The sequence below is a fragment of the Filicampus tigris genome, chromosome 5 (genome assembly GCF_054856515.1).
Source record: "Filicampus tigris isolate MCC_2025a chromosome 5, RoL_Ftig_1.0, whole genome shotgun sequence".
Classification (NCBI taxonomy): Eukaryota; Metazoa; Chordata; class Actinopteri; order Syngnathiformes; family Syngnathidae; genus Filicampus; species Filicampus tigris.
The window spans coordinates 10,922,027-10,939,220 of record NC_141221.1 but is presented as its reverse complement, the minus strand read 5'-3'; the positions used below and the strand labels follow the sequence as shown (position 1 = coordinate 10,939,220).

At 41.7% G+C, this 17,194-nt stretch overlaps 1 protein-coding gene across 2 annotated transcripts; it reads right to left on the bottom strand.

Annotated features, from left to right (window-relative positions):
- Nucleotides 1-6,212: 6,212 nt before the first annotated feature.
- On the bottom strand, nt 6,213-16,898 carry stc1 (stanniocalcin 1). 2 transcript variants are annotated; one of them, XM_086031645.1, is made up of 4 exons: nt 16,579-16,898; nt 13,886-14,028; nt 12,171-12,382; nt 6,213-10,658 (listed from the first exon to the last, which is right to left on the bottom strand). In XM_086031645.1, the coding sequence occupies exons 1-4, from the start codon at nt 16,757-16,759 to the stop codon at nt 10,355-10,357; spliced, it is 840 nt and encodes a 279-aa protein (XP_085887771.1). In that variant the 5' UTR covers nt 16,760-16,898; the 3' UTR covers nt 6,213-10,354. The 2 variants fall into 2 exon arrangements, with proteins under 2 accessions (XP_085887771.1, XP_085887772.1); XM_086031646.1 differs by having other exon boundaries at nt 13,886-14,025.
- Between the last annotated feature and the right edge of the window lie 296 nt (nt 16,899-17,194).

Here is a 17,194-nt window from a genome sequence, read left to right as displayed (position 1 = left end):
TTACATTTTTATAATCCGCCCCCGGCCAACAGCTTTCCGGTTGGATTTTTCTAACAATAAGAAATAGTGACTACCGCCGCCGATGGTATGGAAGGGTATTACATCTTATGCATGCGCAGAAGGTACTTTAATGGTCAGAGTCGCTGTGTGTCGTTGTAGTGTATTTTTCCAGCGTGACGTGCCGACAGCCGGCCCGGCGCCACATGGGGTAAGCGTCTGTCACAGTTGGCGAACGTCGGATTGGTCCATCTAGGCCCTTAGACAAGCCTGAAAACTGCGTGGATGTGATACATGATTGCTATCAATATGAGCCTAGGGGGCACGTGGCCAAAAAGTTAGCTACACCAGGCAGATGAGATCCAACATGAGATATATCAGCCGATTAACTGGCCAGACGATTTAATTGGGAGATATTAGCTCTTTCATAATCAGCAAAACTTGGCATTTTTTTTTGCCAATTTATTTATTTTTTCCACATTAACAAATTAGAAACACTCTCACCCCATGATTCTCAACCAAAAAATATCTGCAGATTTTTTTTACTCTTTTTCTCCTGTTGTAAAGTAAACAAATATTGGAATCGATATCGGCCCCCAAAAATCGATATCGGCCCCCAAAAAAACAAAAAACAAAAAAAAAACAATCCTTATCTATATCTACAGTTGGTACGGAAAGTATTTAGACCCCTTGATATTTTGCACTTTCTGTGTCATTGCAGAAATTTGCCAAAATCAAAAAAGTTCATTTTATTTCCCATTAATGTACACTCAGCACCACATCTTGACAGAAAAAAGCAGAAATGTAGAAATGTTTGCATATTTATTCAAACAGAAAAACTGAAATATCATATGGTCATAAGTATTCAGACCCTGTGCTCAGTATTGAGTCGAAGCACCCTTTTGAGCTAGTACAACCATGAGTCTTCTTGGGAATGATGGAACAAGATTTTCACACATGGATTTGAGGAACCTCTGCCATTCTTCCTTGCAGATCCTCTTCAGTTCTGTCAGGTTGGATGGAGAACGGTGGTGGACAGCCATTTTCAAGACTCTCCAGGGATGCTCAATCAGGTTAAGGTCGGGGATCTGGCTGGGCCAGTCAAGAACAGTCTCAGCGTTGTTCTGAAGCCACTCCTTTTGTTATTTTAGCTGCGTGCTTTGGGTCATTGTCCTGTTGAAAGGTGAACCGTTGGCCCAGTCTGAGGTCCTGAGCACTGTGGAAGAGTTTTTCCTCCAGGATATCCTTGTACTTGACCGCATTCATCTTTACTTCAAATGCAAGCAGTCGTCCTGCAGCCGAAAAACACACCGACAACATGATGCTCCCACCACCATGTTTCACTGTATCGGGCAGGTGATGAGCTGTGCCTGGTTTTCTCCACGCATACCGCTTAGAATTAACACCAAAAAGTTCAATCTTGGTCTCATCAGACCAGAGAATCTTATTTCTATAGTCAGGGAGTCCTTCATGTGTTTTTTTGGCAAACTCTATGCGGGCTTTTATGTGTCTTGCACTGAGGAGAGGCTTCCATCGGGCCACTCTGCCACTTTGTGGAACTTTCGCCCATTTCCCGACTGCAACTCTGGAGCTCAGCCACAGTCATCTTTGGGTTCTTCTTTACCTCTCTCATCAAGGCTCTTCTCCCACGATTGCTCAGTTTGGCTGACGGCCAGGTCGAGGAAGATTTGTGTTCGTCCCAAACTTCTTTCATTTGGGGATTATGGAGGCCACTGTGCTTTTAGGAACCTTGAGTGCTACAAAAATTCTTTTGTAACCTTGGCCAGATCTGCGCCTTTCCACAATTCTGTCTCTGATCACCTTGGGCAGTTCCTTCGACCTCATGATTCTCATTTTCGCTGAAAATGCACTGTGAGCTGTAAGTCTTATATAGACCTTTCCTAATCAAGTCCAATCAGTTTAATTAAACACAGCTAGACTCCAATAAAGCAGCAAAACCATCTCAAGGAAATGACAGCATGTGAGTTAAATATAAAGTTATTTTTGCAAAGAGTCTAAATCTATCTATCTATCTATCTATCTATCTATCTATCTATCTATCTATCTATCTATCTATCTATCTATCTATCTATCTATCTATCTATCTATCTATCTATCCATCCATCCATCCATCCATCCATCCATCCATCCATCACTATATATATTAGGAATTTTTTCCCCAAGTATTACTTTTGATTGATAAAAACTAAAACGAAATATCACACTTAATAATAAATATGAGTAATTATTATTATTATTATTATTATTATTATTATTATTACATATTTTACATCATATCATAGCATACCATGCCATACCATGGCAATATCATACCAATATTATACTATCCCCATAAAATGCATTCAAATATTAGTATATTAGCTGTATTGGACTGTTAGTCTCCAGCTCTACACTGCCACTAACTACAACCACAAACAACAAATGAAATTTAAAAGTGAGCATTTTTATCCTGATAGTGCCATCATTTTTGACACATCTCCTGTAGTGGATCTCATTAGACAGCACGGTTGTACCTAATGTTGTGTCGCAGGCTTTATTTGTCATCGAGGGGCAAGTGAAATCAAATGAGCACATTTTCATGAGCGGCAAGCAGATGGTGAGAATTGCATCTGCATAATGATCCTTTCCTATCATCATTATTCATGTATTCCTCGGCTTGTGACTCTCAGGGTGGCGAAACAACCGGGCAGCGCTCCAAGCGACGGGCAACCAAGTGAACAGGCAGGGTCAAAAATCTGTTTCCAGGCAACAAGGTGTTTCTGTGTATTTAAAGCGCCATGCCAGCTGCTATTAAAAGTGACACCAGTGCAGCCGTGCACACGCACACATACACACAACACACACACGCAAGGTGCCATGTTAAGCGCGATACACACATACCGACAATCGGTCATATATATATATATATATATATATATATATATATATACATATATATATATATGTGTGTGTGTGTGTGTGCGTGTGTGCTGTGTGAGATGTTTCCTATTATCAATAATGCTTTTGATGTTAAAAATCAGTACGTTTGTACCATGCTTTTTTTTTTTTTTTTTTTTTTTTTGGAGAAAAAGAGGAAGATGCTAGAATTGGTGTGCTTGAGTTGCAGCATCACCTATCCACGAGGCAGTCAGGCAGGCAGGCTGGCTGGTTGGCTGGATGGGGAGTGGGCTGATGAGAAAGCCCCCCCAGGACTCTTCTCTAAATAGGCATGAAATTATATCTGCCTCTGACTGAGATTAGTGTCCATGCAGCCTTTCTCTTGTCCTCGGGCCCTTCCACCAAACAGCCACTTTGCAGTTTCAGCTCGCTTGTGTTCAAGTTGAAGAAAGTTCATTTCCATCAGGAGGTGCTCGGCGTCCTTGATCCGCCTTCATGGGTCCTGCTGGATTTGTCACACATACCGAGCGCTCAGAGGATGTGGTAGACCACAGCCATGCCATGCGCGGATAATTTGCGCTTAATAGAAAGAACCGGAGTGTGCTGGATGCACTTTCAGTTTCAGTGCATACGATAGATTTCGCAGAACTTATTGAAAGCCACTCACTGGCAAGTCTACCGGCTGCGCCTGCACAATGTAACACACGTCAGACCCGCAGCAGCCTTGCACTGAATTCTGCTTTTATGATGCCTATAAAAGTTCAATTGTTGTTGACACTCTCAGAACGCGCCTAATTTGTCTTTATTTTCGGAGGTCATGGGGAGTGTGCTGTTAGAATGAAGTGCATTGTGTGTGCTTTCCCCCCCCCCTCCCTTTTCACTTTGTATAAAATTCTTCACTCTGAAGCTGGCACGGCCAGCAGTAGTGATCAAGCAGCACATCCTGCACAATTAGGACAAAGAGAGGCTTTTACAGGACATAGCAAAGAGCAAACGGAAGCACATTTGAGAAGCTTTTTTCAACCAGTGTGACCAGTGTGATCACGTTTACTTCCAAGGCAGGAACCGTGCACAAGAACCAGGGTCTGGCGCCGCTTAGGCCCACAAGTACAGGTCTGTATTCACGAAGTGATTGGGTTTTCACTTTAAGCAACTTGCCTTTCTAAAGTAGTAGGGATGTCACAATATCAGCAATATCGTGATATTGCTATATTAAAATTGCCACAATGTATCGTCGTCGTCATTGTAGGTCAGCTATTTCTTTGTGAACGCTGTTATTATGTAAAAAAAAACCCTGAATATTGTGATGTTGTCATGTCATGTCATCTTCCAAACCGCTTATCCTATATAGGGTCGCGGGGAGTTGCTGGAGCCTATCCCAGCCGTCAATGGGCGAAGGCAGACTACACCCCGAACTGGTCGCCAGCCAGTCGCAGTATTGTGATGTTTTTTTAACTCATTCACTGCCAGACATTTTCCGACCCTCTTTTATCCTAACGATTGGAAAAAAAAAGAAAAAAAATATTTAAATAAATTCCTGGGATTGAATGGCTGGACTGTGAAAAGACAAGTACATTTGTGGCAGTGAATGAGTTAATATATCGTTTTAAAAAATTTTTCTTATTTTTTTTTACAATATCATGGATTTTATACAGTATCGTGAGCTTTTAATATATTGCCAAGCTCCCCACAATATCGTGATAATTATCGTATCGTGAGATTCATATCATGATGTTATCATATCGTGACATTTGGATATCGTGTCATCCCTATAAGGTGGATATAAAAAGTTTACACACCCTGTTCAAATGCCAGTATATGACCTATAACCTGTTCAACTCCATTGAAAGGTTCTATTTGTGATCTTTTCGAGAGAGGGAGTAAAAATAAAGTGAGCACACCCCCTTATAACCGGAATGTGGCTGTGTTCAGAATTTACTCATCGCATTCAAACTCATGTTAGATTGGAGTCAGCACACACCTGCCACTATTAAAAGTCTCTCTAAACAAGCCCAAATCATTTGAAGCTGTTCTCGTAGGCTTTTTATGATTTTAAGTTTGCTTTCTCGTAGGAAACCAGATTTTTCTTTTTCCTGACAATGACTACCTTCTGCAAAGTTCCAGTTTTAGCTGAAAAAAACAGCCCAGTTTATTCAGAATCGGAATTATGAATCATTAGGAACCGGAATTGAATTGAAGAACCTGAATTGTAGCCGCGTCCAAATCGTCCAAATTCAAACGATGCCCAACCCTACTGATGTCTACTGTTTTTTCATTACATTTAGTCTACTTGGAAAAATCTTTGTTTATGGAGTGTGTTGTGGCAAGACTGACATTTTTTTTTGTGTGTGTGTGTGGAGAGCTCATGTTGCTGGAAACTAGTCGAGTTTGAACGTGATATGGTGTTTAACTTTCCCACTCTTGTCTTGTGAGATAATGTCAACCCAAAGCATTACCATTTGGACTTTTCTAATATATAAACTCCGTGGACTGTATTGGGAAATTTAAGAATAAGAACACATACAGGTAGTCAATTATAATGTCCAAGGCAAAGGTTTAACAGAGCTACAGTGTTGTTGGATGCACAGATTAGCATTAGCTAATAGCATTATCAGCACTAGCTTAGCGTAAACGCTAGTGTAACTAACTCAATGTTGCACGGTTGCAGTCTCTAGCATAGCCACTACAGCTAGAAGCTACATGGCAACATACAAAAAGAACCACAAAGTATACAGTGGTGTCTTGAGATCCAAGTTTAATTAGTGCCGTGACTACCTCCGTATCACAAATCGTTGTTTCCTATAGAAATGAAGGGATATGTGATTGATACGTTCTGTATAAAAACGCAGCGTACTAACAATTGCTCTTCACATAACATGCATACACAATGACTGTACCTAATGTCCCTTCCTGGCTCTTCTTCTCCTTTGGGGTTTATTGGCGGTTAGCAAACCATCTTAATGTGGCGTGACCACCAAATGATATTGTCGTTGCATTGCAAGGAAGCCAATGTGAATTGACGGTGGGCGGATGTTGTGACGGTCGTGTCATGTACAGTGCTGCCTCCATGAGTGAAAAAGCTTTTATTAACTTTATGGGCGCCTGCTCTCCGGCCATCACACTTTTCGGGCTCCGGTCCCTCAAATAGCAGCCTCTTTGGTCGCAAGGTACGGGTTGTTCATGGTAATGAAAGTGGTACTCGTTTTTTGTCCAGAAGTATATGGCGCGGTGTAAACGGCCGCTTCACTTGCATGAGACGCTGGCTAATTTCAGTTTTGTTAGGACAGCAAGGAGCTAAAAAAACAACTCATCCAATATGCCAGATATGATAAATATTTTATTTCAGCAAAAGACACACAATTGATGCATTTGTATCTTTCATGACTTTTCAGTACAGAGGAAAAACCCAAACATATACACAGTATGGGTATATATGTATATGGGTATATTTTAAAGTGCAAGTCATTTACACAAGTTCAATCATGCGTTACATAGCATCTGTATCAGGAACTTCAGTTCAAACCTCAATAACTTTGAGTGTGCTATTTGAATAGTAAAATAACTGTCACTTATATATATCTATATATCTGTATTTATATAGATATATATACATATGGATACAAAATAAACTTTACAAGTCACTGAAGCTTTTTTTCGCTTTTGCTGGAGCACAACAACAATCAATCACGATCAATCTATTTCAAGTCTTGAGAGGAAAGAGTACCATGACGTGTCAGGAGAAACCGTTTTCACACAGCTCACCGCCGTGACGCTTTCGCTCGAATCTGCAACGCAAACTAACCGAAGGCCAGTGACCACTTTGTGTGTCTGCGTGCGCGTGTGTGTATGTGTTTGTTTCTTGTCCCTCCCCATGCATGCAAAAGTAGCCTTGACGTGTCTTGGACGTGGCCTCCTGCAAGCAGACATTCAGTAAACAGTTACATTCTCTGAAAACTACCGTTACACTGGACTTGGTGAGGAAAACAGTCAATTTGCCCTAGAAGTAATTGACACACAGGAATGTCCAACAGGAAGTCACCATGACGACGGACAAGACACGTGGGTGACGCCAATAAGTGGGCAGCAGCTGTTTGGGTTTAGGGATTAACCCGTGACGGACAACACGCACACACGCACGCACACCCACCCGCACACACGCACACACACACACGCATGTATCATGAATATTTCAATGCCCTTTATAGTGGTCAAGATGGAAAGGAAAAAAAGTGCATATTGAACATAAAATAGTAGGATACCATTGGACTACAGTGTGACTATAGCTCTTAGATGCTCAAAGGACACGCCGTTGACTGAGCTGAACAATCACCGTAGAGCGCTTTTATTCACCGCGTGAACAAAAGGTCCATTTCTGTGTCGCCGCGAAGCCTTTGTGTCGGGGATCATTGCATAGTTTGGAATTCTCAACATAGTCTCGGAGTTGACGCTGAAAAATAATCACCTTTTCAAAAGTAAGAAAAAAATAAGGTCTTGTATTGTTTGTGCTTCTCCCTGGTCAGTGAGGTCGCTTCTCCACGCAGGATTGCGATCAGCTCCTTGATTGTTTTCTTCAATGGAAATCTTCACTGCAAATTTTATAAAAAATTCATGCCTTTAAGTTGAATGATGTTTGGTTTTCAATGTTTTGATTGACACTCTCAAGAAAGGTCATATTTATTTGTGGAAGTTCGTGTGTCTGTCTAGATCAATAATTCTCAAAGTGTGGTACGAGTACCACTAGTGATACTCGCGCTCACTCAAATGAAAAAAAGAATCACTGCCCAAGCACAATTTAATTGTATGTAACATTTTAGAGCAATTTTCCCATGTTCACTCAAACTCTGCATAATGTTACACTGACTTGCAATGGTATTAGTTTCATGAACACTCAGACCTACTACGCTACTGTATTTTTTTTTCATGTTGATCAGTGGAGCAGTCACTATTTTTTTATTTATTTTCTTAGCAATATGAAAAGTGGCCACTATCTCTGTGGAAATTTCTATAAATAAAAAAAAAAAAAGTGGAATGAGCATTTGAAATGCCACTAAAATTAAAATCTTTCATAACAAATAAATACATAAAAATAAATAACATTGTTATTTTTAGGTGCAGCTAAAAATTTAATAACAACTGGTCTTGAGGTTCCCTGCGATTGACTAGTGACCAGGTTGACTGGCTAGTCTGGGTTTTTTAAAGACTCCAAATTGCCCATAGATGTGAGTGTGAAAGATTTTTTGTCTAGCTATGTCAAGTGTCGATCGAAACTGAGCATTTTTACCCTTGTATAGGCAGAATTCTAGATCTAACTTTTCCATTGGTTCAATGGCACATCAACCTAACCAAATTGTATTGAAAGGAGCTGAACCCAAGCCTAAAGGTGAAGAAACGTGTCCCTCCAAACACTTCCTTTGAGGCAATGTGCACAAACGGGTGAGCTAAAGGCTCCAAGACTGCCTCCTCCTGTCGACAAGGTAACAGGCCAAACAAACACCAGCATGGGACTTCCTATCAGGGGCGATTGTCTTCATAGAATATGAAGGGCTCAACATAGTGTTATTTGTCAAAACGGAAAAGAGCAACTTGAAGTGTCAACAGACAAGTCCATTACCAACAGGCCAGCTGCTAACTTGACTGTGCCTCCAATTCTTCAGTGACAAATGGATGCACGGATGCCATCATCCAAGACATCCATGCTGATGTTTGCTTTACCTCGATGCATCCAAAATGCATTGTAGCAGCCACAATGCGACATGTAGTTGTGGTCCCATGTGAGTAGATCACCTGACTTGAATGACCGACTTTGTTCCCCTATGGCCAGCACAGAGTCGTAACATGGGTCCCATTAAGGTTTTTTTTTTTTTTTTTTTTGGCATATAGATGTTCAAATCAGAGCCATAACTGAACTGCTTGTTTGAAGCGAATTAAACCTACATAATGTGCACTGAAATAAGACATTAAATAATATCGTAGGAAAATAAATATAATTCCAAGAAGGCTTGTTTTTTTTTTTTTTTTTGGGTTGTTTTTCTTTTTTTAAATAGTCACTCTAAATCTCGAACCCCGGGGAAACGAGCGTGCGTCGTTCAGCACGGACGCCCTCAGTTTAGCAACATAAACATAGTGCCTTTGAGGCCGGCGAGCTCAACAGTCGTATGCATTGTAATGATATGATGGACAGATTTGGCCTAATGAGCTTCATGATGATTGTGAACAACACATGTCACTACTAATGGCTACATCTGTCATCAGAAAACAAACATCATAATAATATATATCTGTACACTAGCATTTTGGTATTTCATGAATAGCATTCAGGGCAGTTTTGAAGTTGTGTTTTGTTTTGTTTGCTTGTTTTTTTGTTGGTTTTTTTTTTCTTTTTTGGTCAGTTTAAGGTAACCTGTCAAAGGTTCTGGTGACCACGCTCTCTTCGTAGAAGGCTAGCTATGGCTGTCTCAGATTACCTATGGGATACAGTACATGTAAGAGTTAGCATCGTTAAAAAATACACGTGAAGGTGATCTTCACATCTCATGCTCACAATTTGACTGGTCTCATCACTAGAATATTGGATACATCGAAAGTAACCATCCCCCCTTGTGGATGGAGCAATAAATCTGTCAATGGATGACTTTTACTTGTGCTTAGAGGAGCCAAAAGAGGGAGGAAAGTGATTCTAACGAAAAGGTCCCATGACTGACTGGACCCTAGAAAATATTGAATTTCAATGTGCAGCATTAAAGTGGTGGAGTCCAATCATTTATTTATTTTTATTATTTTTTAAAAACGCGGTGTGTCAGAAAGGTTCCAGGATTGCTGTGGGCTATATTGTATATGTAGTCCCATTTTTCTTAATTCACTTGTTAATATAATATCATGACTAACTTGAAAAACTGTGACCGTTCTCAACATTTTTTAAACCGACAAAATATGTCTTATAGTTATTTTTCTTGAAAAAAAAAATACAAACTGATTCCTATAACATTATAATTTGTTTCCCCCCCCCCAAAAAAATCCTAACTAATTAGGACTTTTGTTCTCAAAAATTCTACTTTTTAGTTCGTCTGGCATTTCGTCATTGAACACACATGGTGGTTATGTTTAAATGGCATTAAGATTATAAGGGGCCTGTCTTCTTCCCTCAAAGGTTGAGAGCCCCTACTCTAGAGATAGAAACCTCTATGGCTGTTTTTTATTCTCTTTTTGTGCTTGGCATCAAGACCTTTTAAGGATTCATCTCATCTGGAGGAGATGAAGAGTGAACAAGGCTGCGGGAGTGATGGGGGGGGGATGTCTTTCAAGCCTTAAACGTAGGATATACAATATAGCAACAATCAAATCAACTTTAGGGGCGGTCCAGCATTCCCTGGAGGTGCATATTTCCAGTCGAGTGTAGGAATGAATGTGTTCACCCCAAGGGAATAGAGGAACGATTCGGACTTGGAGTGCAAAGAAGAAGTTAGGAGCTGTCACTGGCTGAGCGCTTTTTGCCAAAATGACTGGTGGGGTCTCTGTTTCGCAGATTAGGCTGGATCTTGTACATATGGGGGCCCACAGACCAGCGCCAGCTCCCGCGGGCCTCCGCTCCGGTCGGGGTGGCCACGGCGGCAGCCGTGCCGGCCGTGGACGCGCACGGCTTGTTCTGCAGGAGCTGTATGAGCATGGTCATCTCCGGGCCCATCCGAGACACCATGCTGGCCCTGACGCGCTCCACCGTGTCCTCGTCACAGTCCATCAGGCTCTGCAGCAGCCTCCCGTAGAACCTGAGGCCACACAAACACATTCATTGCTCAAGTCCGAGGGGGCGCTCAAGTCTGGTCCAAATGTCCAGCCTTCCTACCCTGATTCCCCTTCGTATGCACTCCGACAAACAAGACACGCCGTCGAATTCTATTTGCCTTTTTCCCGGCTGCATTGAGCAGATGGTAACCAAAACATGCAAGTGAATACAACGTGAGCCATCTGTTATGCTACATAAATCCAGGTCAAAGGGGCATCCGGTGTACAACATTTATATTTGCTGAACTAACAACAGCACTTTTTGCTACTTTTCTGGCGAGGACAGAGATGGGCATGTTACCAAAATTTCCCGGTGCGTTTATTGCCTACCGCCTGCAGCTGGGTTACCCTTTTGCCGTCCGTCTATCCGTCATTTTGTCTGGCCGCAATAAATGGTAAGGCTGTCATTTTAAACGGGCTTCTGTTTGCGTTTTCATCTACAAAATTTGACCAATTCGCCGAAAATATGGGCTTCCGACTATGCTTAATCTGTTGAGTTTTTTTTTTTTCGGTCCCGTCTATTGGTCATCGCATACAAAATGGGCGTCCGTCAAAGGCGGTATACCCAGCTCTGGGTGAAGACTCTCCAAATGAGGGTGCTAAGTAGGACACACATAGGTGTCTCATAAGCAGTGAGGCCAATAACGCATTACTCTAGTCAAGCTTTTGATCAATCAACAGAGAACAACACTCAGGAAGTCATTTCTACGTCAGTGAATGTCACTACACCAAACACCTACAGTCAGTTCAATGAAAATAAAATAAATATGCAACACAAATACAACCAGACGGGTAAGTTACACACACAATCTAATACTTCAGGGCAACACAAATATCAAGTAAATAAACATTAATGTAATTTAATGTGTACAAAAGACTTTTTTTTTTTTATGTATTTTTCGAAAGGCAAATGTTGCGGGTGTCTTTTTGTGGGGAAAAAAGACAGTGATTGGAGAGCGTAAGTTACGACATTGCGAATGACGCCGTTATTTAAGTTAGGGAGCTAGCAGTATTTCATGTACTACTGAAGATTATCTCATTTGTCTTCCCCCAGAGTGTGTCCATGAGAAGTAAATCCCTGTCGCCGTTTTGTGTGTGTATGATTTTTAAGTTGGCAAAGTTAAGTCTGTTTCATACCGACCTGCTATGTGCTAAGTTAGCTTAGCGAGTGCTACAATGTATGTAGGGATCTTATTGTGTTATTGTGTCAACCTTTAAATTGTGTCTGTGTATGAATCCCGCTTTGTGTGCTTATGCCGCTGCCGAAGATAACAACGTTACTTGTGATCTCAACTTTGTTACTTTTAAAATCAAATAATCGATAAAGTAACTACGCCCCCCAAAATTTTGATACATACAGTACCTAAATTCATACAATCTTTCATTCATAAAGGTTATACTGGGGCACTTTATTCTGCTATTGTTATCCACAACATTTCTAATTCACTGTTAAAAAAAAGCACTGAATGGTGCCATTTGTTAGTTTACTTGCTTACCTATTTGGGAAATGGCTCGGCAGCTGGGCCACCTCGCCGATGGCATCGGGATTGGTCCGGGCTACCGTGCAGATATCCAGCTTGCTGTAGCACTCCTCCTGGACTTCGGATATCATTCTTTGGAATGTGGAGCAGCGACGGATGGTTGGGAACACCTTGGAGGTGACGCCATTGGCAATGCACTTAAGGCTCTCTTTCACAAATGCTTTACCCTGCAAAAGAAGAGCAATGATCTTTCCTTATTTTTGTCCACTTGGGATGGCCACCCTCATCCCCCTGCTGGTCCAAACACTATCAGTAACACTGACTTACAACTTACGTAAAATGGTAATCATTTATTTCCGACACTCTCTTGTATTCATTTGATAGCGTGTGTCATGGTTGTGGATTTTTCAGTCATTTCTATGTTTGGACCAATCAGATTTGAGCTTTTATGTGTTGCCAATTGCCATTTAATTGTAATTTGCCCAAGGCCTTCAAAGTACTCAGTGTTGACGTCCACTGCGCACACACTGAGTTTTCCACCATGCGACCAGGAAAAGTGCAGTGAAACGCCACACAAACTGCGAGGTCACAAGTTGCTCGAAGAAAAAATATTTACCCTGACTTCACCGAGTTGCCTCAATATGAGGTCACAACTTTTTATTCTTTTTAAACTGTGACTCTAGGTTATGTGCAGCAATTGGTGATGGCATTTTCCATCCACTGATTGCTTCAGTTTAAAATGTGCACCAAAGATTGATTTGCAGGGTAGGATGATTAAAAAAATCATTTTCACAGAAACATTTTTACTTTTTGAGGCTAGGTCAACCTAGGTCAAACTGATACTGGCTGGCTTGTTTCAACCTGAAAAATATTCTTTTTTGGGGGGGGGTGGGGGGGGGTTCTTGAGTAGAACAGTTAGCTTACACTGACGGAATACTACATCTGCATCAGCATGTTTTGGTGCGTTACTTCAGATTTCATATTGATAAATACTAATGAAGCTTCACGAAGCATTTGTGATATTTTTTACTTGTCTAGATCGTGTTCTTGGTTTAAAGTTAAAGGCTAGTGGAATGGCAATGTATTACATTTCCACTGCATCATTAAACCAAGAGTGCCATCTAGAGGAGTCGAAAATGATCCAAAGTGCTTCATGAAGCTTCATTTATCCGTCACTAATGAATGCTGATTCTCAACTGCTATAATGCAGTGTAGCAATTTGGAGGGGATACAGGTAACGGTTTCATTTTCATTTTCATTTAGCAATAACGTTTTTCATCTTCAAATGCATGAAATGTCTCTTGTCTCTTATTTAATGCCAGGCACAATTATAAAGTGTTTTTGTACATCATTTCGTGATTATTAGGTCACTTACTGTAAATACCCACTGAAGGCCGCCACTGCTTTTTAGGAATAAATCCTCTTTCTCATTTGTGATGACTACTTACTCATTATACTTGGTGGTACTTTGAGAGTCAAGTATTTTTGAGGTGGTAAAAACTTTGAGAACCACTGTAGTACGTTACGTGTGTGTGTGTGACTTTTGCCTTAATTACAGCTCATGAATCCATTTCCTCCCTTTACCTTCTCTTTGATTCAGTTTTTCTATTCCGGTTTTACAATACGGTGCCACAAAATGAATTCAAGTCGTAAGTCAAGGTACCACCGCGCTGTATATTTTCATAGCGGCTGCGACTCGAGGCGTCGGTGGAGGGAGTGTAAGCGTATACCTGAGTGTCAAATTTAGCAGCACTGTACAGGAAGGACTTGCAGATGTCATGCATGCCATCTGTGTCGCACGTTGAGTTTTCCAGGCAGGCGAAGGCCCCGCAGCCAACTTGGAGGGCACTGTTGAGACAGCGTGCCACATCTGCTGTGGGCACAGAGATGATGATGATGATGATCCATCAGCGGCGCAAGCCAACAGTAGCTCGACTGCACACTCTCACTACAGTTGCCAGGCTCTGGGCGACAAAAATGCGGCCGACAAAGGAGAATATTCATTCCATCATGCTGTGGCGCTTCACAAAGGACGTGCAGCCGCGAGGGGCAAAACTGCAGATTGGACACCTTACAGCTCCCAGAGGCTCCGACACTTTTTGGCGCTGCTTGGCTTTTCCCTTGGCGGGACCTATATTTCTCAGCAGCTTTTGGACCAACGGCACCAGAAATACCAAAGAGTTTCCTGAGAATTGTTGGCGTGCTTTTCGACACGCATAAACTCACACACACGCACACACACACACACACACACACATATGCTGCCCTGCCACCAGCCTCTGTCTTCAATTATTTTTGCACCAACTGGTAATTGTCAAGCCACATTTTAGGACTCCGACCACTTCAGTATTCCTGACTAGAGAATCGCCACACGCCACGGTCCGAGCAAATACCGATCTGGACATTACGGAAGTAAGGACACGTCCATGAAGCACAGGCCATGCATGCAAACGGATGAGACATAAAAGAGATATCATCCAGCCGTATATTTTCTACAGCGCTTGTCCTCATTACGGCCCTCGGGTGAGTTGCAGCCTATTGGCATAAGGGCAAGAGGTGTGGTACACCCTGGACTGGTCACCATCCAGTCGTCGGGCACATTTAGACAAACAACCCTTCACACGTGCATTTGCACCAATGGACAATTGTCGTTATAGTTGACTTCAGAGGGCCCTTATGATTGTGAACCCAAATAGATGAATGATCGCCTTGTATTGCATTTTCACAACACGTACAAATCAGAGCCCGCTAAAAGCTGTTTGTTGATATATTAGTACATTTATTTTAAAAGGGGGATTGGTAACAACAAATGCTTGAAATATCTCAACATTCTTGGAAGTGAAGACAATTTGGTAGTTCAGTAAGAAACATCCATGCACATAATTTGCTTTTGCGGGCCACATGAGAAGATGTGGCAGGCCACATCTGAACCCCCGGGCTGTGGGTTTGACACACGAGTTGAGTGAAAAGTTAAACCTTTAACTGCTGACCCAATCAGTAGAGCACATTGAGGAAGCAAATATTCTATTTTAAGAAGAGTAAATGCAAAGTCCATAGAAGCCAGTTTAGTAGCCCAATTTTTTACTTTTATGTAACTCAAATAAAATGCTGTGCAGATGAGTTGAGATTAGAAAGAGTCACTATGTTTGAAATGAAATATTGAAAAAGTAACAGGAAAAGACTACAAACCAATCCAAAAATTCAGTGAACCAACGTCCCTTACCCTGTGAACTGTATATTTTCAAATTTTTAAAAAAAGTATTTCTCTCTCTTTTACTTTTTGACCTTATTATGCCCTTTTATGTTTGTTTTTACCATCAAGTGAAATCTCAACCATTTAGTATGAGCTCATATTTTTAAAACTAATGATTTTTGTTTTACCTGCCCAAAAGAACTATAAAATGCCATTTTCTTTGTATCAGTTGTTGAAGATTGAAAATAAGTTAAATTTTGGTGCGAGAGTCAAGGTAGACCCTGAACTGGTCGCCATCCCATCACATCTGAATACATCTGTAAGAAAAGTGACAAATGGGCCTCAGACATATCATCAACCCTTGAAAGGATTATGCTGTTAGTCTTTTGGCATTTGGATACCAAGGTGGCACCAAAGTGGATAGCATGTCTGCTTCACAGTTCCAAGTTTCTGGGTTTGAATCTCAGCCTTCCTGTGTGGAGTTTGGATTATAATTTGGATTTTTCACCGTGCTTGTGTGAGTTTTCTCCAAGTTCCACAAACATGCACAGGTGTGAATGTTTGTCAATTAGTGCCCTGTGATTGGCTGGCGACTAGTCCAGGGTGTAACCCGTCTCTCCTCAAAGTTAGCTGGGATAGGCTGGGATGTGGACCCTTTTTTTAGCCCCTGATAATATATTCTGCCTTTCCTCCAGCCTTTCAATGTGCTGCCAGAGTCCACCAAAAGTGTATTATTGTGTATCACATGCACTTGTGGCTTCCTCTGAGACTTGATTTGTTTTTTAGAATTTCACGGCTCACCTGATTAAATGCTCCCAGGTTGTCCACACCATGTTACACCAATTAGTGCAAAATCCACACAATAAGAATATATCTCATGGTTATGCGAGCTGTTTTTATTTTCCTGTACAAACTGAATTATTGTGCGGCTTTATATTGTTTAACACTCACTAATGCACAATATTAGTGAGCTATGCAGCAGCACTAGCAGGTCCAAGCTGATCTGTTGCCGGCTGGACACCGGCAACCAAGTAATTAAAAAAAAAAAAAAAAAAGAAAGAAAGAAAGAAAGAAAGCAAATGTACAATTAATTGCATTGCAAAACGGCTGCAAAGGCCAAAATGATCATAATGAGAGACGAAATGTGCATGTGAGCGAGGGAGGCAAGGCTGGCACACACGCACACGCACAGTATAGAGATAGATGCACAAGCATGTGTGTGCTACTTACAAGGGCTGTTGGACGAGAAGCGTGCTCTCCTGGACGAATAGGACTCGTTGTGATCCAGCTCGTATGCAGATGCGTTGAGCAGCATCAGAAGGAAAAGTCCCGTCCTCAGAGGCATCGTCTCCCGGGCGAAGGTGTCACAAGTGATCGCAAAGGGACGGCCGAGCCTCCGCGGGGGATTCATTCACCAATAATTAAAAAAATAAAATAAAAATAAAAGGAAGAAGAAGAGCTAAATGTAAATAAATGAACGAGGAGTGAGGCTGCTCTTTTACAAGGCTGCGCTACTCCTCACTGTGCTTTGGACTCGCATGACAGGCAGACGGCACCGATGCTCAGTCGGAGCTTCAGCCTGCTCGGGTTTATATAGGATCTCCGAACGCCACGAGCTGGACGCCTGCGCCAATCACGAGGCTGCGTTCAAGGACCGGCTCCTGCTCGCTGCGCTACTAATTGACAAAACAAACAAATAAATAAAAAAATGAATAAAATCCGCGTTATTCATCACGAGGGCCATCGGGAAAGATGATGCATTCGTCATTTTGTTAGAAGCGCGGTCGTCATCAAGATACTGGCACCGCATGGAAAAAAACGTATCGGGAAACCTGCCCATTGTACA